This window comes from Lutjanus erythropterus, chromosome 7 (assembly GCF_056507025.1).
Source record: "Lutjanus erythropterus isolate fLutEry1 chromosome 7, fLutEry1.hap2, whole genome shotgun sequence".
NCBI lineage: Eukaryota > Metazoa > Chordata > Actinopteri > Lutjaniformes > Lutjanidae > Lutjanus > Lutjanus erythropterus.
The window spans coordinates 39,758,770-39,781,859 of NC_139323.1; the positions used below are offsets into that span (position 1 = coordinate 39,758,770).

At 38.2% G+C, this 23,090-nt stretch overlaps 1 protein-coding gene across 1 annotated transcript; it reads left to right on the forward strand.

The window, feature by feature from the left end:
- Nucleotides 1-10,390: 10,390 nt before the first annotated feature.
- pdcb (phosducin b) lies at nt 10,391-14,524 on the forward strand. The gene is made up of 4 exons (XM_084723743.1): nt 10,391-10,532; nt 11,949-12,010; nt 12,914-13,062; nt 13,556-14,524. The coding sequence occupies exons 2-4, from the start codon at nt 11,965-11,967 to the stop codon at nt 14,069-14,071; spliced, it is 711 nt and encodes a 236-aa protein (XP_084579869.1). The 5' UTR covers nt 10,391-10,532; nt 11,949-11,964; the 3' UTR covers nt 14,072-14,524.
- Nucleotides 14,525-23,090: the final 8,566 nt, after the last annotated feature.

Here is a 23,090-nt window from a genome sequence, read left to right on the forward strand (position 1 = left end):
GTTTAAAATAAGATCTCACCTTCTTTGCATACTTTGTAAATTCAGCTCCAAAGAAATAGCCTTTGTCTCGTCTCAGCCTGAGACCAATCTGAGCCCAACTGAAGATCTTAAAATGTTCTCACTGGCACTGATCTTAAATTAGTAACCTGCTCCTGACATTAAAGTCTTGTTGCTCCATACGGTCGTCAAGGAGAAACTGCTGAGACACCTTGTTTTGCTCCTTTTTTCTTCTAAGGGTGGGTTCAGGAGAAACAGACGAGACTTCATCAAACTCAAAATAAGACGGACAGACATACAGAGACCTTAAGTGGCACAGCCTTGAGCAGAGGCATGAGTCTCGTGGCCACCATAGGTTCTCCTACACATTTGCAAGGTAAGGATGAGACAACGTGTTTGCAACCTCACCCCCAGATGCCACTAAATCCTGCACACTGGTCCTTTAGGTCTATCTAGTTACTATTTACTTTGTAGAACGAGGCTGTAGCATAGAACATAAGATAAAGTAAATGTCCACTGAAGATGTCCACTTATTTTAATTTTCTATTCAGTGGTGGAAAATACCCATCACAGGTTACCAAGGTGATCCTCAGAATTGCTCTTTTTTTTTTTTTTTTTTTAAAGAAAACTGTCATATGAGTCAGAGGAAATCAGCAAAACAGCGCATAGAAAAATGTGCAACCGGTGACTTTTTGAAAACTGTTTCTGCTGATTCACAAACTGATTAACCATTTGAGTGAAGAGATTACTGTCAAAACATTTTATACATTCACTAAGTTTATTTGTCTTTCTTTATGTCTTTTTTTTTTTACCTTTTCTTCACTACTTTAGACTGTCTTCTGTTGTTTTTGTCTATACTGGACCTTGTGCATTTGCAGTTTCTGATTGGTCTTGGTAGGAAGATTGGGAGATAAAAAATATTAACTATCAATAACAATGAATTAAATTCCACAATCAGATCAGACCCCCAACTGCATCAAACCTTGTCATAAAAACTGACGTGCAGAATCTCCACAATAAATGTGAGCAGATAACGTGCACTGTCTTATTTTGTGAAAACAATTTTAATCCAACTTGAGTGATAAATTGACTGGAAATGTAATTAATCTCTGCAGATTACAGCATGGTCGCAGATTTTCCCTTTGAGCAAAGAAAGGGAAAATATTTTGCTCCAAAAAATAAAAACACAGTAGATTAATTTCTTATGAAGGGACAGTTTGTCTTGACTTTGCAGGACATTCGTGCCACTTCACATGCAGGGAGAGGACTTAGGAAAGAAAAACGTTTGCCCACAATGAATCACTGAAGAATCAAAAGGTTATTTTCTAATTCTCTCCGTAAGATCAGACGAGTGTCCGTGCATTTCCAGTGCTCACATGCAGACACTGAGGCAGACACACACGCATGTAGACATGACGTTCAGACAAAAAACATCCTTCACTGTGTGAAACCATATGAGGCTATCGTGCTGTTGATTCATCCTCATCTCCACTGCCTGTTTCAGTTTATCCATTTTAGACCTTCTAATCCTCAATCCATCTACACTTCATCACTGTTTCCATCCTCTTCCTTCAGACTGAATATGCACTCTGTGCTTTAGGCAATCACTGCACTTTTACTGTAAGTGGAGGCAGCAGAAAGTATGTAAGTGTTGGGTTCATCAAGTTCATAAGAGCTCCGGAGGACGGGTTCACGTTTATTATTTTTTTTCCTCACTTACCTCGAGTGGTATTAGCCTGGAAACCAGACATATCTTTTCATTTCCTCGGATCCTGTTAGGCCAATCATAACAATTTATTTAATATGGAGCATGTTCTATACAATGATTGGCAGAGAAACATCACTGGTCCAAACTGGAAAAGTCATATGTTACCATGTTGCTGCTCTGATTGGTTGCAGGTTTGTCCAATTGCGTCCAGTCAGCAGGCCTGTCAAATGCAACGCCTCAGACTCACAAAACTCACATCAAACTGTCAAACTCTGCAGTTCTGATCAAACATGGATCAAGATTTCAGAAACATATTCTAGTGTTTATTTTAGCTCTAAAGTTTGCAACCAGGTGGCTGTCATTTTGTACCCTGCTGCGAAACAGACTAAATACTGCTACCCTCACACATTTCATTCCTCTGACTTGTTATTGGCCGATCCAGTCGCGTCCTGGGGCATTAAGGCCTGTGCGTGTTGATTACACTGCTTTATCGAAAAAGAACTGAGAAGTTCCGGATTAATTCACATTAATGAATTAGTCTGGCAGTGCCAGTGGCAAATGCAGATAGTTTCTATTTAACTTGTCCAGATATTTAAAGGGAAATAAGTAGGATTTGTCATTTTCTTTTAGTAAATGCACCAGAACGATAGTTGAATGATGAGTCTCATTCCCTGGACCTGGAAAACATCGTGTGCGCAGCGAAATAATGAGAAAATAAGGTGCAGGCAGAGGGAGAGGTCTCTGCAGATGCAGATAACACGACACATGGTGGGTCATGAGCTGTGACTGAAAGGGATTATTTTTGTCTGAATCTATACACTGATTTTTGAGGAAAATCCTGCATCGTCTTCCTTTAATTAAGGAGTGTAAACTCCTCGTATGTAAGTGCATTCTGCTCCAAACTAGGAAAATTTTCACATTTAATATTTTGTTGATTTTGCCAAAACTCCTGCTTCTTTTTAACTGTCCGACAAACTACTGACTGTAACTTTGCATGAGAAAATTTAAACCCATATTTCATATGATTTTTCCAGAGAATCCGACTCAGTGGCAGCCTTTAAGAATAACTACTTGGGAATCTTCACACAGATTGTCTGTGGTGACTTGTGTGCGTCATATAGAGGGATCAGTAATAAACTGGGGCAGTTTCATATCAGTAAAAACAACTTGTACAGCTTTAAACTTTATTGATTTTGGTGGACTAATCCTTTGATGGGTGTAGAGTTAATTAATTTTGCTTGCTCAAAGAAGCCGCCAGGTCCAGGTACGGCAACTCCACTTACTTGCCAGAGCCTGCTGGGCGGAGGAGAAAGGGAGGGGAAGCGGAACTGACTATGACAGATTAAATGTATTAAACCAGGGAAATGAGTGTACCAAAGTAATGAGAGGAATGTGGAGAAAAGAATTTGCAGAGGCGGAGGACATGAAGCTTTCACACCTGTGTACACCTGGCTGCAGAGACTGAGCGTGGTTTGGGAACGTCCGGAAAAGTCCGGAAGTGTGAGAGGGTTAGGGTTAGGGTTAGGGTTAACCTCTAACCTCTTTACTCCTTCAGATCGTCCAGCACATCTGAAAACAGCGTGTTGGTCTTTACGTCACCTTCAGAGGGAAAAACAAGGCCTGCGGTCTGCACAAGCATCAGGATCATCTCAGTGTGTAGGGAACATAATTTACCACTGATTAGGATAATATTAATAATATTAGATAACTCGTTGACTTTATAAATACACATAAATGACAGCAACATTTCTTTAAGACCACATGTAACACCAGTGACTCCAGGGGACCACTGTGTCATTTTGTTTTTTACATCATTTGATAGTTATGTATACATTACTGCATTTTAAATGGTAGAAAGCCTCAAAATGCATCATTTTCCCAGTAAATCACTGTGGGGACAAGCACTTTTCTGGTACTTGGAATTCTTTATAACTAATTAAAAAGCAAATATTGCAAAACTGATGGCTCAAGAAGATGTGACTGTTCAAATAATATATTGTTTTGTTTTAAAATATGAATAAACAGTAACCCTAAAGAGTTTTTCGCATGTAATATTTCTGTAAAGGATGTTTCAATGTGACCTTATGATCTTATTGCATTGGACTTAAAGAATAGATCACCAACGTACGTAAGTGTTTCATATGTTCGATTGCTCAACACTGATTCATAAAATTATACAGTTAGAGACGGTGGGAAGTCACTTTCATGGAACTGGAAGTGAAAACTCCTGAGTCAGAGCGGCAGTGATTTGTGTTGGCCCTGGGCCTCAAATAAAGCAAAACTGGACTTTCAGACAGACATAACAGTGTAATAGCCTCCTGCTGTCATAATATTGGAAGACTCTCAATTCCTTCTCATAGGGGTGATTAAAATGTCAGAAGAAAACCCGCATGTAGGTCAGAGCCCAGCCAGGGGAAAATTACAGAACCACTAACTAACTAACTAACTAACTCATGGGGCATGTCTGTCATTGAAAGGTGGAGGTGTGAGGAGTAAACAAAACTATGAGTGGATGTTTGATAGTTTCACTTTGCATCATACAGAGATTACATCTTAATTATAGTGAAAACATTTGTCAGGAGTAAATACCACAATAAGTGAGCTACTTAAGAAGTTTGTTGTTACAAGAAATGACAGTGGTTTTCTCTTTTAGTATTAACATTTTTCACTCTGACAGTTGCCATTAAAACATGACAGGTGCAAAAAGAACCAGTTCCATTAATACATCTATTGTATATTTATCAGAATAAATCATCTAACGAGTTGAATGCACCCTGCGACAAAACTAGTCTGTCGAGACCAGAGTGACATTGCGCCTCACATGTCTGATAAGATTGGTATGCAGACCAGGCCACCTTACCTGTGATTTCCTCCTGTTAGCGTTACAGTCAATGATTAATAGTCTCAGGAAAAGGCCGTTGCTTAATATGGCTGCTCCCAACGCCATTCAGCTTATCTTTGGTATGCACACACAAGTCCTCTGAGTCACCCGAAGAAAATGAGGAGACAAAAAGGACTCGCCTACGGAGTCTACCTGTAACATGTGGGAGAGACGCACTGAAGATTTATTACTGTGAAACACACAATGTATGCAGCAGCTCTGAAGATTTACATTCCACATCTAATCTGAGTGACACATTGGTCGCCACAGAGCACAGTTAAATGGGCAAGCACATACAGATATTTTTGGAAATGAATTAATTGTTATTTTCTACTGTATCTAGGCTAAAATGACACAGTTTCATGACTTTATTTCGAAGCAAGGCCTTTATTTTCTAAAACGTTTTATTAATAATTTACTAACTAGAGGAGAGGGGGGCGAGTGTAACAAGGGGCGACTGTATCACACTCAATTCCTTCAATCAGAAACAAGGTAGAGTGATGACGCTTACTCTGCACATGCTCAGTACGATTCAGGAACAGAATCATTTCACCTATACAGAAGTGAATGTACAGTGTTTTTCTTCTGCTGTATATGTTTAGATGACTGAATTTTAGCTGCCAACTCAATTATATCTCTGGTAATTAAAAATCATTTGAACAAATGATGCTGCAGAACTGGAGCCACACTTTGCTGCTGACATACTCTTCTGTTAGAAAATCTTATCAATCTAATCTTATCAGATGACTGCACACTTCATCTCTGTCTTATTTGAACTGTAATTTAACTTTCAGTTTAATTCAGGACATTATAAGACCTTTTTCAGACCATTATGAATGATATTTAAGAATTATTTTACATTAATACTGGCAGAAAAAGGTCCAGGCACAGTTTGCATTAATGTATAGGAACTAACTATTCACAGCAAACGCTGGACGTGTAAAAAGCTGTGACTGGTTGTAATTGCAGGCTTTGAGAAAAGAGGTAACTCTATACCCTCAGACGTCAGGCAGCATATGGTTCATATCTGCGCTTCTATACTTTTAAGGTAAAGGCGAGCTGACGCACACATTCACAGACACTTATCCACCTCATTTACTGTAAATCTCCTGCTCCCATATATTTTTACTAATTTATCCATCCGTTTTTTTAGGTGTAAATACAGTGTGGTATTTAGATTGGTCACCATGGTTTTACAAGTTTAATGTTCTTCTCTGAAGTCTCCAGCCCCCACAGAGAGACGACATGCCCGAGGACGTAAATGCCTATTTATAAAGCAAACAGAGACAGAGAGGTGCTGGTGAGTCATGAAGAAGTGGGGAATAAGGCAGACTGGGAGTTCAACATTTCACTTCTTTTAACTTTACATCCTCAATCTAAATATACTACAGCATGGTGTATACAACTGAGGAAATCATGGTCAGTTAAATCCACTTCATCCACTTTTTAAACTATTTCTATTAAGTCAATTAAGTCAGTAAGGAAAAAAATAAGAAAACATGGTTCAGCTTGTTGCTCTGTCTAGGATAAGATAATATAATTTAGTCCAGCAAAGATCTACACATGTGGAGATGCCTTATGTTTGCAAGCTGTGGTGTTTATCAACTTACAGTAATAGGATGTATATTCACTATAACAGGATTTAATCTTTAGGAGATATAACGGTTCCCATGTGTAAATGCAAAGTAAGGTCATTGTGTAAAGGGCATCAAGTCACTGAAAAAAGTTTAATGAAACTCTTTGACAACATGATTATTCATAAGCCACTGATACTCAACGTGCAACCGGACCATTCACTCATTTAATATGAAAATAAGTTGACTCACACTGTTTTGTATGATGGGACGAATTACACTGTTAGTAACAGAGAAGGCCAGTCTTTGCGCAATGGCCTTCGAGGCTGTGCAAAGAGGGGTAGGATCAGACATTGAACAATTCAGGGGAAGACAACTATTACCTAAAGAGGAGCAAAAGTTACACCAACGTGAGGATGATTGCTCTGCAAACTCTTTCAAATGTTACCAAAGCATTTACAACGAAAATGCAGCTCCAGTTATTAAATGCAGTAAAATATCTGATTTATCAGCCGGTTAATTAGTTTGACATTAAATAATTTCAAATAAAGATTTTATTTCTTTTATTTCTTTATTAACTGACTTCTGTCACTTTGTTAAAACAGCCCTGGGGCAAAGTAAGGTGAGTATCCTTGTTCCAGGCCAACGATGGCAGAAGGCTGCCATCTAGCTTTTTAAAAGGTGTGAGAGAGTTGACCTGGTGTCACAGTGTTATCCAGCCGAGGGAACTGATCCACTGATCCCTGGTGGTGTAACTAAGTGACACTGAATGAGGCTCAAACACACAATCATCTAATGAAATGTTTTTTCTCACGGAGACTGGTCTGAGCCATAATATTTTGTTGCTGATGTGGCCTACACGTACTGTAGTACACCATGTGATTGTGACTTAACAAATGCATAAGTTCTTTGCTGTTTGAATCTGTTATTGTGCTACAGGAAACACATTCAACATATTCCCATTATCATAAATAAATGACATACCCATATTCAGTTACAGTCAAAAGAAAAAGCAGCAGCATATCACCATAAAGTTGGGGTGTCGACCCCTACTCTGAGACACAACAAAACAAGGAAAGACCTCGTAAGAGGAATCATAACTGAGTGTTTTTGTCCCTAAACCTAAGTGGATCTTCACCACGGTGTTGTCAATCAAATGGCACCCGTCAACAGAAGAAGAAGAAGAAGACAAGGAAGAAGAAGAAGAAGAAGAAGAAGAAGAAGAAGAAATGCAAAGATGCAAGGATGGATGAACGTGAGAGGATGGAGTACCTGTCAGAAGTGCTAAATGTCTGTGTAAGTATCTCATCAAATGGGAGGATGCTTACCTGTACTTCATTACGAGCTGTTAAAGTCATGCTTTTATAAAATATATCACACAGATTTTAATGTATCACACAGATGGAACAGTGAGCCAGCATGACAAATCTGCTTTTGATTATAAAACTCGATTGTTTTGTTAATAATAGCGTGAGGAGAGGATTCCTCTGGGAAAAAATAGTCACAGAGGCTCATATTAACTTTAAGCTCCGAGGCTCAAAGACATTTTTAGAACCGAAGGGTCTAAATAATCAGCTGAACTCCATTTTAAGCAATCTATGCTGCTGACCGAGGGAGTGGGAATAATGCAAGCTCACCTGACATGCATACTGTGTGTGCCTGAATAAAAAAGTCTAGTAATCCTTTAAGCCAATAAATACAGGACACAGACACATCGGCGGAGGACAGAAGTCAAACATGGTTGCATGAGCTGTCCCCGAAAATATCGTGTGGGTGGTTGGGAGCGTTTAGCTGTCCTATTTGCACTGCAATGATTCAACACTCAGCTAAAGTTCAGTAAAGCTTACAATGAGGCCAGTGCAAGACAAAGAATTAGTAGTGATTCAGGTATTTCTTTTACGCTGCAGCTTGTGGAAATGTACCGCCTGAAATTTACTGGCTACATGTAGGTGGTCACAAGGTGAAACCTCAGAATAAACACTATTAATAACGTCTCAGGGGAATAAAGAGGTATGCTGTCACACAGACCCTCATATATAATTAGTATTTATAAGAATACAGACTTTTGTGGGTGATGTGATGAGAACAATGAGCTACTTTCTCTCTATTAATAAAGCAAAAGTGCTGGAATGTAACTAAGTACATTACAAGCTGTTCTTTGTATCAAATTAGAAGAAAAACTAGACATAATGTTTTTTTATTAGAACATAAGTAAACTCCTAATAATATGTAATAAGCTGTATTTTATCAAATTAGATAGAAATATATTCTTTATTAGACACAGTTACACCCTAATAAGACCAAACTTTGTATCAAATATGACAAAAACTAGAAATTATATTTTTTTATTAGCCAGTAAACACACAGAGTTAAACCCTTATAAGAGCTAACAAGCCATGCTTTGTATCAAATTAGGTAAAACACCCCTCTTAGATCTGAATTAGAGCTTATTAAAGGGTAACTGGTGACACATAGGGGATAATTAATGTCTAATAAAATGTATTATTTCTAGTTTCTGTCTAATTTAATACAAAGTGCAGCTTGTCAGCCCTTGTTAGTGAATAACTGTGTTTGTTTAGTGTCTAATAAAAATGTTATCTCTACTTTTTTCTAATTTGATACAAAGTACAGCTTGTTATGGCATATTAGAGTAAAGTTGTGTTTTATTTAAAAAAGGACATATTTCTATAATTTGATACAAAGTATGGCTTGATACATATTATATATATATCATTTGAATAAAATTGTGTTTTTTACTGTTTGATATAGAACATATTTCTTTTAGTTTGTGTTGAGTATTTTTACATTGTAGTATTGTTAACACTTCATACTATGGAGAGGCAGGAACTTTTAAGAGATGGAGGAGTACAAAAAGACAACAGGCGTTTAAACTGGCCGTCAAGACTTTTAACCCGTAATTCTTCCATAAATTTAAGAAGTTCTGTGCCTACAGCCTTCAGGCCAGAACTGGCCACCAAAGAATTTACAAAGTGTAAAAAAATTCTGAGCAAACATTAATTCCAGAGCAGAATACAGTCAGGATACTTAATGTGGTGATATTTAAAGATACTGACAACAAACAGCACAGCTAATGTTAATGTTGCACTGCAGTTCCACCTATAGATTAACTGTGATCTGTATTTTGTTATGCACATTTTACTTTATTTCATACTCTAACTCATATTATCCTATTATTATTGTTCCATTGATTATTACTTAATTTACCTATTTATTTTAACTTGATCTTTAATGGAGACTCCCAGAAAAAGTTTTTCACACATTTGTGCTTGAACACAGCGGCCAGGTAGCTCAGTCAGTAGAGCAGTCGCTTATATATATATATATATATGTATATAAGAATATATATGTATAACAAAAATAAAACAATTTTGGCAATAAACATAAATGGAGATGTTATTTCTAGATTTATTATGCAATGGTTTTTCTTGTGCGACCTGCTTGAGTTTGAATTGGATGGCATGTGGCCCCTGAACTAAACTGAGTTTGACACCCCTGCAGATATTTATAGTGTTTCTAATTCACAGCAGCAGGTAATCAGGTTAAAATGCATCAAGATGTTCAAATGGTCTTATTTTCTATCTTTGTGGAAAAGCATTGTGTTTAAACTAAAAAAAAATAAATAAAAATAAAAGTGAGTCCTCTGCTAACATTAAAGCTTCCTGTGGGACCAATATAAAAGGAAAATCAGAGTCAAAGAAGGGAGAGGAGACTACAGTGAGATGTTTGTGTTGAAAATAATCAAGAGGCACATGATAAAGCATCACTAGACTTTCCCCACCCCGTAGCTAGAGGTGTTTTGTGTTTTGAAAGATTCCCATCATGTGTTCACTTTCGTGTGAAGCTCTATGCCTTGAAGAACTTTGAATTCCAGACAAGATCACTTTCTTTGAGAGTTCATCTCACGGATATAGTGCCCTTATTTGAGTTAACCCCTGACGTGCTGTTTATTGTAGTGAAATACAACACAGTAGCTCTTGTGTGCTGCTCTTGAATAGAGGAAGCTCTTATCTGAACTTTCAAAAGTTTTAAAAATAAGCAGTCTGTTCTCTCCCTGTCTTTTTATCTGTCTGCCCCTGTCTCTCCTCATTGTGTGCAGTCGGGCCTTCATCGAGTGGAGGCTGCTAATTACTGAAGTGAAATCCTCTTAGGATCTATGCTCTATTTCTGTTTGCTCTGTAGGGTCTTTTTTTGAAATCTCCATTAGACCAAGCTCATTGGCTGGAAAAGACACACGCATGCACAGAAAAACACACGCTGTCCAGCAGCAGATAGCTTAGTGAAGTGATCGAGCGTGGAGCAGTGCAAGGTTAGCTACTGACACAAAGGGAGGACTTCACTGTGACTGTGGGAGGTAAGAAAAACTCCACTGAGGTCTATTTTTTTTATAATAATGGAGTGAAATCAGCTAAAACTTTGTGTAGAATTGGAAAGTTTAGTTTTGAATGGATGTACTGGGAGATAAGTTATTTGGTCTGCATGTTTTTACATACATTTAAGGCTAATTTTGGGCGCCATCTTGATTTTTAATGTATAGAATTAACCAGTTACACTATTTTACAATATTAGATACAGTATAAAGGTCCTTATTCTTTCTGGTTTAGTGTAGTTTTTTAGTTATAAACTAAATACTTGTGAACATGAATATACGTGAACAAAGGATTCTTTCTTTTCGTACTGAATTTAGTCATGGTTCTGTGTCTGATGGAAAGTCAGCTGTTCACAAGACTTTATTGTCTTGTCCCTTGCTCTCACACACACACACACACACACACACACATAGAATTGAAACATTTACATAGGACTTCATTCGCTCATGCTAGAACTAATCAGGGCAAATCTCCACTTGCGGATTTGGGGGTTAGCGAGGTGACCTCAAAGATCATCGCGCCAGATCGGCATCGTGACTGCATGCAGGAAGGAAGACTAAACTAATTGAAATGCTGGGCAGAAGCCAGGAGATACTGGCTCTGCATACGCCACACATGGACTGATCCAAACACTGACACCGTTTGCAAAGCACTGTGAGACTATTACATCTGAAGCAAATGTATCGTACATTTCCTGTATATAAATGTATATAATGTATATAAACCAATTATACTTAAAAAAAATGGAATCTGACAGAATATATTTATATTAATTAATTCCCCTCTGTTTTCCTTCTTTAATGTGTAATAACTTTATTAATATAGCATCTCTAAAAACAGCATTTACAAGGTGCTTTGACAGACAAAACAAAAGCATGATATCCATAAACATAATGACAGAAAAGTTAACAGTGAGGCCAAACAACAGCGAGACAAAGTTAACCTAAAATTGAGATAATATCATAACACGGACAACAAGTAATTTTAAATATAGAAATAAATGCATCAGTTGTGTTATATATATAACTATCATTAAAATTATACCGTCATTAATGATTTTGTTTTTTTCTTTACAGTTGAACGTTTTCAGTTGCCTGTCCCACCTGTTCCATCTTAAAACAATAGCAAACAAGACTGTGAGATCTGTTTCAGTCAGTCAGTCAGTCAGTAATCCTCTTAGACTGCATTAATTTAATTAGATATCATGGGATTCACTTGTTATCCGGTGGCTCTGTCACAGTGCAAAGATTTTAGCTGCATAATGAGAACAAACACATGTTGCAGACCATTAATGCCCTAAAGAAGTAAAATAATTATTCATTTACACATGAAAAGCCTCCTGGGTACCATCTGAATGACCTCCTTCAACTCAGCCTGATTCTTATTTTGCTGTCTTTCAGGTCGCTAACCAGAAAAATGTCTGAGAGAGTGATTGATTTGGAAGAGACTGCAACCCACACAGGTTAGTCCCAGAGCTGTTTCCAAACATCACACAGTAACTAAGGTTTTTTTTGTTTTTTGTTTTTTTTTACAAACTTGCGGTTTGTGCTTGTGTTTGCACCTGCAGACACAAATCATTTGTGCCTTTAACGGAAAATACTGAACAAATTGAGCAAAAGCAAACAGCATTGTTTACAGAGCAGTTGGCTGTAAACAGACAACAGGAAGACCGAAGTGAAGCAGAGCACAGATCTGCAAAGCTTTGGCAGTTTAACTGACGCCCTAATCTTCTTTTTCTTACGCAACAGTTGGGCAATTAGTGCACTTTCTAGAGGGTTGGGATGAAGCTTTAATCCTGCGTTTAAAGCGGGACACAGTGACTATCAGTGATGCATTTTCATTTTTACAAAACAAAAAACCAGTCGTTTAGCTTGAAATCACAAATATTTTTGATTATTTGTAATCTGAGAGAGAATTTTGAGAATGCTGCTTTTATGAAACGACAAGCAAGCTGCTCCTCCTAGACAACAACTGAATAGACCTTTTTCATAGCAGCCATATTGGCGTTATGAATGATGCTAATTTAGTGTAATTTAGTGCAGCAAAGCCTGTTCAGTGAGCCAACACACACAACAGCAGCACCCTGACTCTGTTTGACCTGAATGGAACAGAATTTTAATCACTGTCATTGGTAACACCCGTGTCACGTGTTACGTCTACGTTTTCATGTCAAAATGGCTGCTGGGAAATTGGATTCTATTGCACTGGCTTCCTGTGTCTTCCTCTGTCGTTGCCGATATCTGTCTTTATATTGGCTCACTAAATAATCAGGGATATGCATTAATAATAAGAGCACTTTTGCAAATCAACTCTTCTCCAGAGGCCTCAATAACTGAATATAAAATGTTATTTGCCCTCTCCACAGGTCCAAAAGGAGTCATCAATGACTGGAGGAGGTTTAAGTTGGAAAGTATGGACCAGGAGAACTTGCCTCCTGCAAAAAGGGAACTGCTGAGACAGATGTCGTCCCCGAGCGGGCCAAAAGATGACTCCAGAGCAAACCTTAACCGCAAGGTAAACAGACCACAGTGAAGATGGAAGACTTTTATTTTGATAGTCAGCAAACACTGTGCTTTTGTTTGTGATCTTTGGATACTGCATGAAACGGCTTTGTGTGAAAAACAAAAGGTCTGACGGGAACTTCTTGGAGGTATTATAGAAAACTGCTGCGTTAAAGGAAAAATTTTTTACTTTTCATGTGGATGTCGAGTCAGCATTGATGGTAAATGTAATCAGTTGAAGGAATATATTCCGCAGAGCAGAAGAACTACAGATTTTGCAGCAGGATAACTTCATTTTCTCAGTCAATATAGCAAACATGGATTCATTGCTTCAGTTGACTACATTTACCATCAACTTTGACTGGACATCCACATGAAATTGGAAATTTTCCCTTTAATGAGCAATTTAATACATACATACATATATAATAACCTATAGAAACTGAAAGTAATGGTATTCGATTGGTAATATAAATGTTAACTATAGCTTTAATGTCATTTTTCAGATGAGTGTCCAAGAGTATGAACTGCTGAAGGAGGAGGATGAGGGATGTCTAAAGAAATACAGAAAGCGGTGCATGCAGGAGATGCACGATAAACTCAGCTTTGGGCCAAAGTTTGAAGGTGTGCACGACCTGGACAGCGGAGAGGCCTTCCTAGAAGTCATAGAGAAGGAGCATTACAGCACAGTGGTGGTGGTTCACATCTACAAGATGGGGGTCAAAGGCTGCGAGGAGCTGAACACCTGCCTCGACTGCCTGGCCACTGAGTACCCCACCGTAAAGTTCTGCAGGATCGATGCCGTCGCGTCTGGTGCTGCCGAGCGGTTCTCGGATGAGGTTTTGCCCACGCTGCTGGTGTACAAGGCTGGAGAACTGCTAGGGAACTTCCTGGCCTGCACGCAGCATCTAAACGAGGAGTTCTTCGCCACCGATGTGGAGGCCTTCCTCAACAGCTACGGCCTGCTGCCAGAGAAAGAGATGCCTGGTCTGGAAGACGAGGAAGAAAATGATGTAGAGTAAACAAAGCGTTTGGCTGCTGAGGAGGAGGAGGAGCTATGAAAGACAATTTATGACATCAGACAAGTTAATCTTTTGGGCGACGACAAATAGAAAAACCAACATCTCCACTAGCTCACTAGTGTTTGAAGATTGTTCTCTAAAGGAGAAATTTTACATCCAGTTGACCTCAATGTCCCAAATATGGGTGCTCTCAAATGTGGGTGTGGGTTACAGTAAAGTGAGGAGATACAGCGTTTATTCATGTTTAAAAAAAAAAAAAAATCATAAATCCCCTCACCACCACCCAAACAAAAGCCAAAGCAAGCTAACTGTAATTTAAAATAACTGCAATGTTTTATTTTGTAAAGATAGATCATATTACATGCTCTATGTACTTGTAAAAATGTATTAAGTCAAAGACTTTTGTAGAACTTGATTAGGTTCATCTGTACACAAGTCGTTTATAAATCCAGGGTTTGTACAAGCGACATCTTCAAATGTGATATTTAAGCATGTGTATACATAAGGTCTGTGTGTTTTTTTTTTTTTTGCCAAAATTGATTTAATGAAAAAAAAAACTTTGTAGACAAACAGACAGGAACTCCCAAGACTGAAGAGGCCAAAGCTCTCTGGATGTGGAAACATTTTAGTGTAAACATGTCTCCCAACAGTCCAACCTGACATTACCGCCCCGTGCTTCTGAAGTCAGTGTGGTGGGAGGTACGTATTGTGTCTGGAAAAAAACATCCATGAGCGTCTGGTATTTTACCATCATCATCATCATCATCATCATCATCGGTGAAACATCATCAGATGAGGAGTTCATCCTTTTCTGTGTGCTTTATGGAAATACACAAAAAGGAAACAGTGGTTCTTGGATTATCTTAGGGTGATATGAATCAGCCAACAACTCGACTCAGCATGATGTTCAACATCATCATCATCATCACTGTCATCATCATCATCATCATCATCATCATCATCACCATCATATTTGATTTCAATAAAGATTTGGTTAATATTTTACACTGGAATATGAAGAAATATACCCTAATATTCATGTTGTCCTGAATGAAAATAAAAACAAAATTACATAAAATACTGAAGTTTTGCATTTTATTTTATTGATTCGCAATAGTAGAAGCACTTCTGGTTGCCTGGTAACCTCATACACTCAAGAAAGTAACCACAACTTGTGATTTTTCCACATCATTTTTGCACTAATAAAAAAACAAGACATAAAGTGTTAATTAGGGAGTTTTAAAGGTGCTGGAGTGTGTGTGTTTCTTAATTGGCTGAGATTGAGAACCAATTCCAAATAAAAATTGGTTCCAAAATTATGGTTAATAAAGGAATCATTAAGAAATTTTGACAGCATAGCTACCATATATCAACCAAGCTATCTATCTGTGCCTTTAGATGTTTTCTCCTAACGTCAAGTTTTTCAAAGTCTGAGACAGAGCTTGAAAAACGGCAATTGCTTTACTTGCTTATAGTTTTGCTCAATTCCTGGACGTCTATGGGATCATGATTATTTTATTATGTGGTTACTTGATTCCATAGTCACTCAGCGGTTGAAATAGCTGTTTGAGATAACTTTAGACAGAAGTAAAGCCTGCCTGAAGGCATTTATTTGTTTCTGACTAAGTTGCTTGACTAGCAGGTGAGTAGCAGTTATGCTACAAAACGCTTTACAAGGACAGGATACTCTGAATCATGACAGTAAAGTGAGTAAACCTGCAAACATTTAAGAAACCAGAGACCACCGTCATTATGCTTAACCAGCTAACATAAGCTTAGTTCAGTGTTTACACTCGTAACATTTATCTGTGGTATTTAGCACTTTGTACAACTCTGCTGTGAAGAATTCAGGAGGATACTGAACGACTTTGAATCAAGAATCAAACTGAAATCCATAAGAATCATCAAAATCCAAACTGTACCCATTGATCAGATACAGGCTGGCTGTTCCCCACTGTTTCCAGTCTTTGTGCTAAGCTAAGCTAACTAGCTGCCAGCTGTACCTTCATATTTACCATCCTTACATGCATACGTAAAAGCATCATTTCTACCTAACTCTTGGCAAGAAAGCAAATATTCCCTGAATTATTTCAGTGTGACTCATTATGAGACTGAGTGGTGCTAAACTCATCATGAGAGCCGGAGGAGATTCAGCCAAGAATGAGGCTGCTGGTGCGACTTTTGTCTTTTGACCACCAGCAACAGTGTCTGGACTCCAGGAGGGGTCTTTACATGACCCTCCTGTGCCATCAAGGGCCTGCCTCATACGCTCTGAAACAAATGAAGTCCAATACTTTCACTTACATCCAAGCTTTCTTTCAGAATCGTTAGTTAGAAAGAGCTTTGAATTTAAAAAACATAATTTAAAACAAAAAGAAAATAAAATCAACTGAAAATTAGCCAACTAAAACAAACTAAAATGCCATAAATCATCAAAGACATTTTTAAAAGGAAGGTTTTTAAAAGTGATATAAAGAGACGTAACAGAGTTTGCGGCCGTGATCTCCTCAGGCAGGTCTTTCCGAAGTCTCAGAGTACTAACTGCAAACTTTCCATCGCCTTTGGACATGAGAACAACCAGGAATGAAGCATCCAAAGCTCTCAGGGAGCAGAAAAGCACAAAGGGCTCTAAAAGATCTGCTGAATAACCTCAGGGCTAATGAAAATAGTTTAGATAGATTTTTTACTGATTCTAGAGAGCGAGAAATTTATGTGATCTAATCAATTACTTATGAAGGCATGAATAACAGTTCCCTGATTTTATATTATTACAGGCTATATGTAAGATCATACAACTAAAAAGACTTAAATTGCATTTCTACTGTTTTGCAACAGTTTTGCAAGAATCCAAATCATCTTCCCTCAGTACTTAAAACAGAAGAAAACTACAAAATGCACACATGGAGGGCCACATACCATTGCAGAAGCCATCTCTCTTCTCTGCTGCAGAAGCAGGCTGTCACATGTTAAATAACCTCACCTGCTAGTTTTGTAACCTAGACTTGACTCCCCTGTAACCCCAAAGAGCTGCAGGCATGCCAAAACCACAACATAAAAGCCGGTTAAGATTTTTAAGTAAAGACATGCAATACTAACCCACAATTTGATATGTTAAATTAAGATGCCTCATATCTGAAGAGACTGCCAAACACATTACCACACAGGCACAGCCACTGCTACTGTAGGAAACACAGGTTGGTACACTAATAAAAGCAGACCGTGGGCTCTTACAAATTCACGTATAAGTTGATGAATATAAATTAATAATTACATAAACACGAATCACAGCATCACACTGGCATTTTAGTGATGATCAGTTGTGGGAAAGTTGCAGAAATATAACTGTATGTCATGAATTATGTTCTTTATTCAGACTGTCTGTTTATTTATTTAGTTCAGCTCTCCTTAAATTGGCCGTTGCATCATTCAGCCTTTATTTTGAAGGCCAGCTGCCTCTGTCTCTCACTTACTTTTTCTATTTTCATTTTACAGATTCAGTAAGGGGACACACTGATTGCAGCTGTTTTTCTTTTTAAGATGAAAAGGAAAAAAACAAAAAAAGAACTGCATATGCTTTTCTGTTTACTGGTTTAAGAAAGAAAAATGATTAACATAGTCATAATATCAGATATCAGTGTGTAATGCGGCATCAAAGAGTATAACTTGATGATGCACGGTGCAGAGATCTATCCTGAGATAACCAGGCCAATCCTCTTACAGGATTAAGGTTGTAGCTTTAGTAGTAGCAGGATACTGAGTGTTTTTACACCTGCTTTGGTTGGAAGACAAAAAAGGGTTATAATGATCTCAATCCCTCTGTTAAATTGAATTGTTAACCATATGTCAGCTGTGTAACTTTTGTAACAAAAGCAGCTTTAAACACCCTCAGAATCCAAGGTGTCATTTAATGTAGTTCTCATGGAAATAAATTCCAGTAGTCTTTGACATATTGCCTGCAAAGAGACATTTGATTTTCTAATTACTCTGAATGCAGCAGTTAGTGAACAGTGACACGCTAACACATATTTCTCTGAAGATATACAAATATGTGTTTGTGTTTCCACAGTACCGCATCTGGCACGGCTTGCATAGCCTCTAGCAGGTAATACCTCACTTTCACACTGTAGCGTGTCTAAGATTTATCAAAACCTTTTTTTCATACCTCCCACAAGAGATTTCTGAGTATAAGAGAGGTTTTCCTGAGGTGCCCAAACATGTCAGCTGCACTGATTGCTGCTGAACTGGACTACAAAAAGAATTACAGCCAACAAGCCGAAACGTCCTATTCTGACTCTTTAGATGGCGCATGTGTGCCACCACTGCTCCACTAAGTTCACAACAACTTATACAAATATATATCTGCAAGTATAGCATGCCGTTATAACATAAAAAAAATGTTAACTTGCTATTTGCAATTATGTTTTAGATATGAATTATAGCTCATTTTAGATATGAAATACTAATCAAAATAGCAGAGGCAGATATTTCATGCCACTATTGCTGGGTCCAACAGATCAACTTTAAAATCTGGTTTCAGCTCGGGACAACATATGGAAGTCTCTGCTGGTTGCATCTGGCAGTTGTGGTGACATTGCAGTAGGTGCTTCATCATCTGTTGCCTGGCAGATATCTGCACTCTGCTGAGTGAACTCTTTTTAGTTAGGATTCGCTTCTGTAATCCCAAATCAATATAGACTCTTCTTATTTTAATTTAAGATAGGAAGTTTCTGTAATATGGACCCTGTATAACTTTGCGGAGTAAATTAAGTGCTCCAGACTTAAGGGTGTTTCAGGTTTTACCCACCAAACTTACCCAGTCACCTCTGTGAACTGGATTCTTGGAAACAGCCCCAGATTTGAATCATCACTCTTATCAAACCAGTGTTTACCTCAGTGTTTACCCCTGCAGTGATCCCACCCCCCATTTCTGACGTTAAGATTCCATCCCTTTGTTTATGCTGCTCCGCTAATTGGAGAACTTTTGTGATTTTTGTGTTTGGAGTCTTGGAAAGCCCAGCTGCCACGCTCTAGTTCACCCAAATAAAAAACAATCGCACTGGAGTGATGTCATGACACGGCAGTGAGACCCGGTCTGAGGCCCCTTGACCAAACATGGAAAGTGGAAGTGGGCGACATGACGCAACTATGAACTGTGCTCACTGGCTGTCATCATAAACGTATTTCAAGTCATCATCGTCCTTGTTTAGATATGTGTAAGTTCTTTCATGACTCATTAGTTTCATTGATGAAGTGATGCTGTAAATATTATGGTTTGACTCATTTATGTCAACCTGCATGCAATGCATGCAAAACAAACATGAGTGGAACAAATAGATGCAAGGCAACCACTACATCAACACAAAATACTATTCTGTTTTTACTGAAGTAAAGGTGAAGTGAGCAAAGCTGTTAACGATAACAAGAGGGAGGGTGTCAGAGATAAGAATCACTATGAGCAAAAGAATGAGGAACAAAGCTGTAAATTACAGTGAACATTATATCACCCCTGTATCACAGCTGGGCTAGTCTTACTGGAGTTTCTCACACTAGGTTGACTTTATTAAATCAATGGAATGAATATACAGATTCATACATGGGTTCATGCAGGAACAGAGGAAAGGATCAATAATATTATATATACCTTATACCCGCAGTACAGTACGTCACTCCTGCATTGCATTGTGGGCTGTTAGTCCTCTGCAGTGGCTGCATGTCATTCCCGCACTCTCTACCCCCTTTCATGTCATATCTTCAGCTATCTCTATCAAAATAAAGGCAAAAAGCCCCCCACCAAAAAAAACTTAAAAATAAATAAAGATAAACTATAAACTCCACTTTGCCCACATTGTTTTCTGTGAACCTCTGACTCAAAGAGAACTTTCCAGAAGCAACAGACGAGCAGGATAGTGAATTAACAGCAGCTGCAAGGGTCAAAACAACCCGACCAGCTGTTCGGATGTGAATGAATCCCTTACGATCCCTCAGACCCAGCATGAGCAGTCCAACAGTGTGTATACAGAAACATCCCAGCACTGTTATGAATGTATAAACATGAGTTCAACTCATTAAATGAAGTTTCTAAAGAAATATGATCAGCACAATAGAGTTCCCAGCCTGCATTGTTTGACAGTTTTGACAGAAATATTGTTGTGTGTCTCTAATATACTATAAATACTAATACACTTTAACATGTAAGTCAAGAAAAGGAAACCAAATGTGTTTGTAATGTTTGTCAGTGTTTCAAGTACAAGAGAATTAATGTCAAGTTTATTTGACTTGAAAAGTTTCTTTGTTTTGAATCGTTGCAAAATTATATCAACTTGTCTTTTCAAATTCAGTCAACTTAAAATTTCAGGGCGGCCTGGAGGCATGACAAATAATTCATTTATAGTGAAAAAGTCTAAATCCTTACACATCAAAGGTTCTTTACAATTTCTGAGTTCTGTTATATGGAACTTAAAAAGGGAACTGGACAGCATGAATCATGCCTCAGCTACTTCAAACACCATAGATTACACTGCGTGGACGCGCAAGTGTTTGGCAATGACCAACATGGCTGACTGAGATTAGGAGGTTTGCACAGCAGCGTTGCTATAGGTTACTGTACATCTCGGTATCCAGGCGTGACGACCAAATGTAAGAAAATAGTTGTGCTGCCTCGAGCAAACATTTGTCTTAATGCTTTGTGTGTTCGTGCCGCCACTCTTTTGTCTCGTTATGAACCAATAAACCACTGAGGTACAGTATTTGTCAAAACTGGTCCAGACAGGGCTTAAATACCTACCAGGTATATGTCACCAAGGACGCAATCAATAAACGACTCAGACTGAAACTGTGGAAGGAATTTAAGTCCACATGCAGGGAGGGAACTAAAAGCTGAAGTTCTGCATATCAGTGTTTCCCAAACTTTTTTTTAAAAAATGACTAACTATCACAACCTAATTCACAATAGGCCTTATAAAGGAATGCTGGGAAGAGTTTAACTGTAATGAATGAATTGAATGAATGAATGAATTCATCAGTGAATGATGAATGTCTGCATCATCTTATATAATCTTGACATGCGTCATAAAAAAACATCCACATGTTAAATACTTTAGAAATGAGAAATAAATGCATTTAAGCTGAATCAACAGGTCATTTCTTTGGAGTTTTTTTTTTTTTTCATCTCATCTTCATCTCTATGAATCCAACTAAAACTGTAAAGTTATGGCCCACTCTTTCATTCCAAGTGCATTCTACACCATATATATCATTTTACATGGTCTGCTGTTCATAGCCATAAATTGTGAAAAGAAAACATCAAAAACATCTTACGTGACATATTTACTGTGTAAGTGTTTTACTTTATTGAAAGCATCTTGTATTATTGTATTGTATGCTGGTGTGGTCATTCTAAGGTTATTCACAGGAACAAATTAGGAAAAAAAATCTTAAGACCAGTGGGAAAATCATGGGGAAACAGCAGACTGACTTGCTTCAAGTTTCAAGTTTCAAGTTTATTTAATTACCACACAACGTGGTATGGAGTACAAACATGAAATAAAGCAACAACACAGTGGTAACCAACAAGAACAGATCAATGTGGCAAACTAGGTCATTTAAATAAAGGCAGGACATTGCTACTAATAATATTTAATAAGTAATAATATGAGTTTAAACATAGACGGATGAACCACCGACCAGCTGACCAGGCTGACTGAGAAGGCAGGCAAAGTCTTCATGGACACATCCAGTCCACTCTCAGTGGAGTTTCCACCACTCCCTTCAGGTGGGAGGAATAAATACCCACAAGATCAAAACCAACAGGGCAAAAACAAATATATTCCCATGGTCATAACTCCACTGCCAATTTGATTCTGGGGAAATACAGGGATCAGGGGATGTGAGACATGTGAAATAAATATGGGTTGTACAGTATATTTGTTGGTATGTAATTACTGACATGCACTTTAACACTTCTGACTGTGACAGTTGCTACAGATGATCAGTTATTGTTGTTTTTGTCTGATGTGCTTTTAATGTGTCTATATGTTTCTGTGCTGTACCACAACTTGCCTCTCTGAGGACACTTAAAGTTTTTTCTAAGTCTGAGTCTAACATTGAGTATGAACCTTTCGAAGGGGTGAAGACATTTCAAAATGAAATCAAGGCCCTGCATGATTTTGAATATCATCGTCATCAATATTATCAACCTACAGAATTTCTAATTACACTGTAGGCAATTCAGCAGGACACTCTGCAGCTCATAAGGACAGGTGATGTCACCAGGCAGATGGAAACATACTGGTTCTCTTCAAACCTCAACCCTGTGTTTGATCAACAAGTTCAAAGACACCGAAGTTTAACCATGTCGATGATACCATGCATCTATAGTGGTCTTTTAACATTACGCAATGACAGTCTTATGATCTTATGATGATGCCTTCAGTTGTTACTTTCTCATGAATGAATTGAACATATCGTCCGGTATCAATATTGCAGCTGGCAAGACGTTTGTTTCAGTGCTTTTCCCTGTGCTGATATGTGTATGTGTGTAAAAATGTTTTGCACTTTATTGTAAGATAACTGGAACCACTCAGATGGTGGTCTGCTTGGTCATCTCTGGACTTCCCAGAAACTGAAGTTTCCCAAAAATACATCCTTTGCTGAATTCCTTCCTTCTTCCTTTTAAGTGACACACACATCCTTTCACACACACACATACACACACACACACACACACACAAACACACACACACACGCACGCACACACGCACACACACTTTCTCACACACACGCACACGCACACACACACACACACACACACACACACACACACACACACACACACACACACACTTTCACTCACACACACACACACTAATACTGATACTGCAAACACTCAGCTGTCTTTTAGTGTGTGTTGGCGCCATCTGCTGACCATCTTTGACTGAGGGAGTGGGTATTGAGTCAACTCCAAAAAAAGTTAGTGGACCTTGAGGTAAGATTTTGTCTTGTCTTCAGTTGAATACTGCAG

Excerpts from the sequence above, each read along its gene's own strand:
- pdcb (XM_084723743.1), top strand. The coding sequence starts at position 11,965 with ATGTCTGAGAGAGTGATTGATTTGGAAGAGACTGCAACCCACACAG. Across the intron at positions 12,011-12,913 it reads AGAGACTGCAACCCACACAG|GTCCAAAAGGAGTCATCAAT; the intron begins GTTAGTCCCAGA and ends CCCTCTCCACAG. Across the intron at positions 13,063-13,555 it reads GAGCAAACCTTAACCGCAAG|ATGAGTGTCCAAGAGTATGA; the intron begins GTAAACAGACCA and ends GTCATTTTTCAG.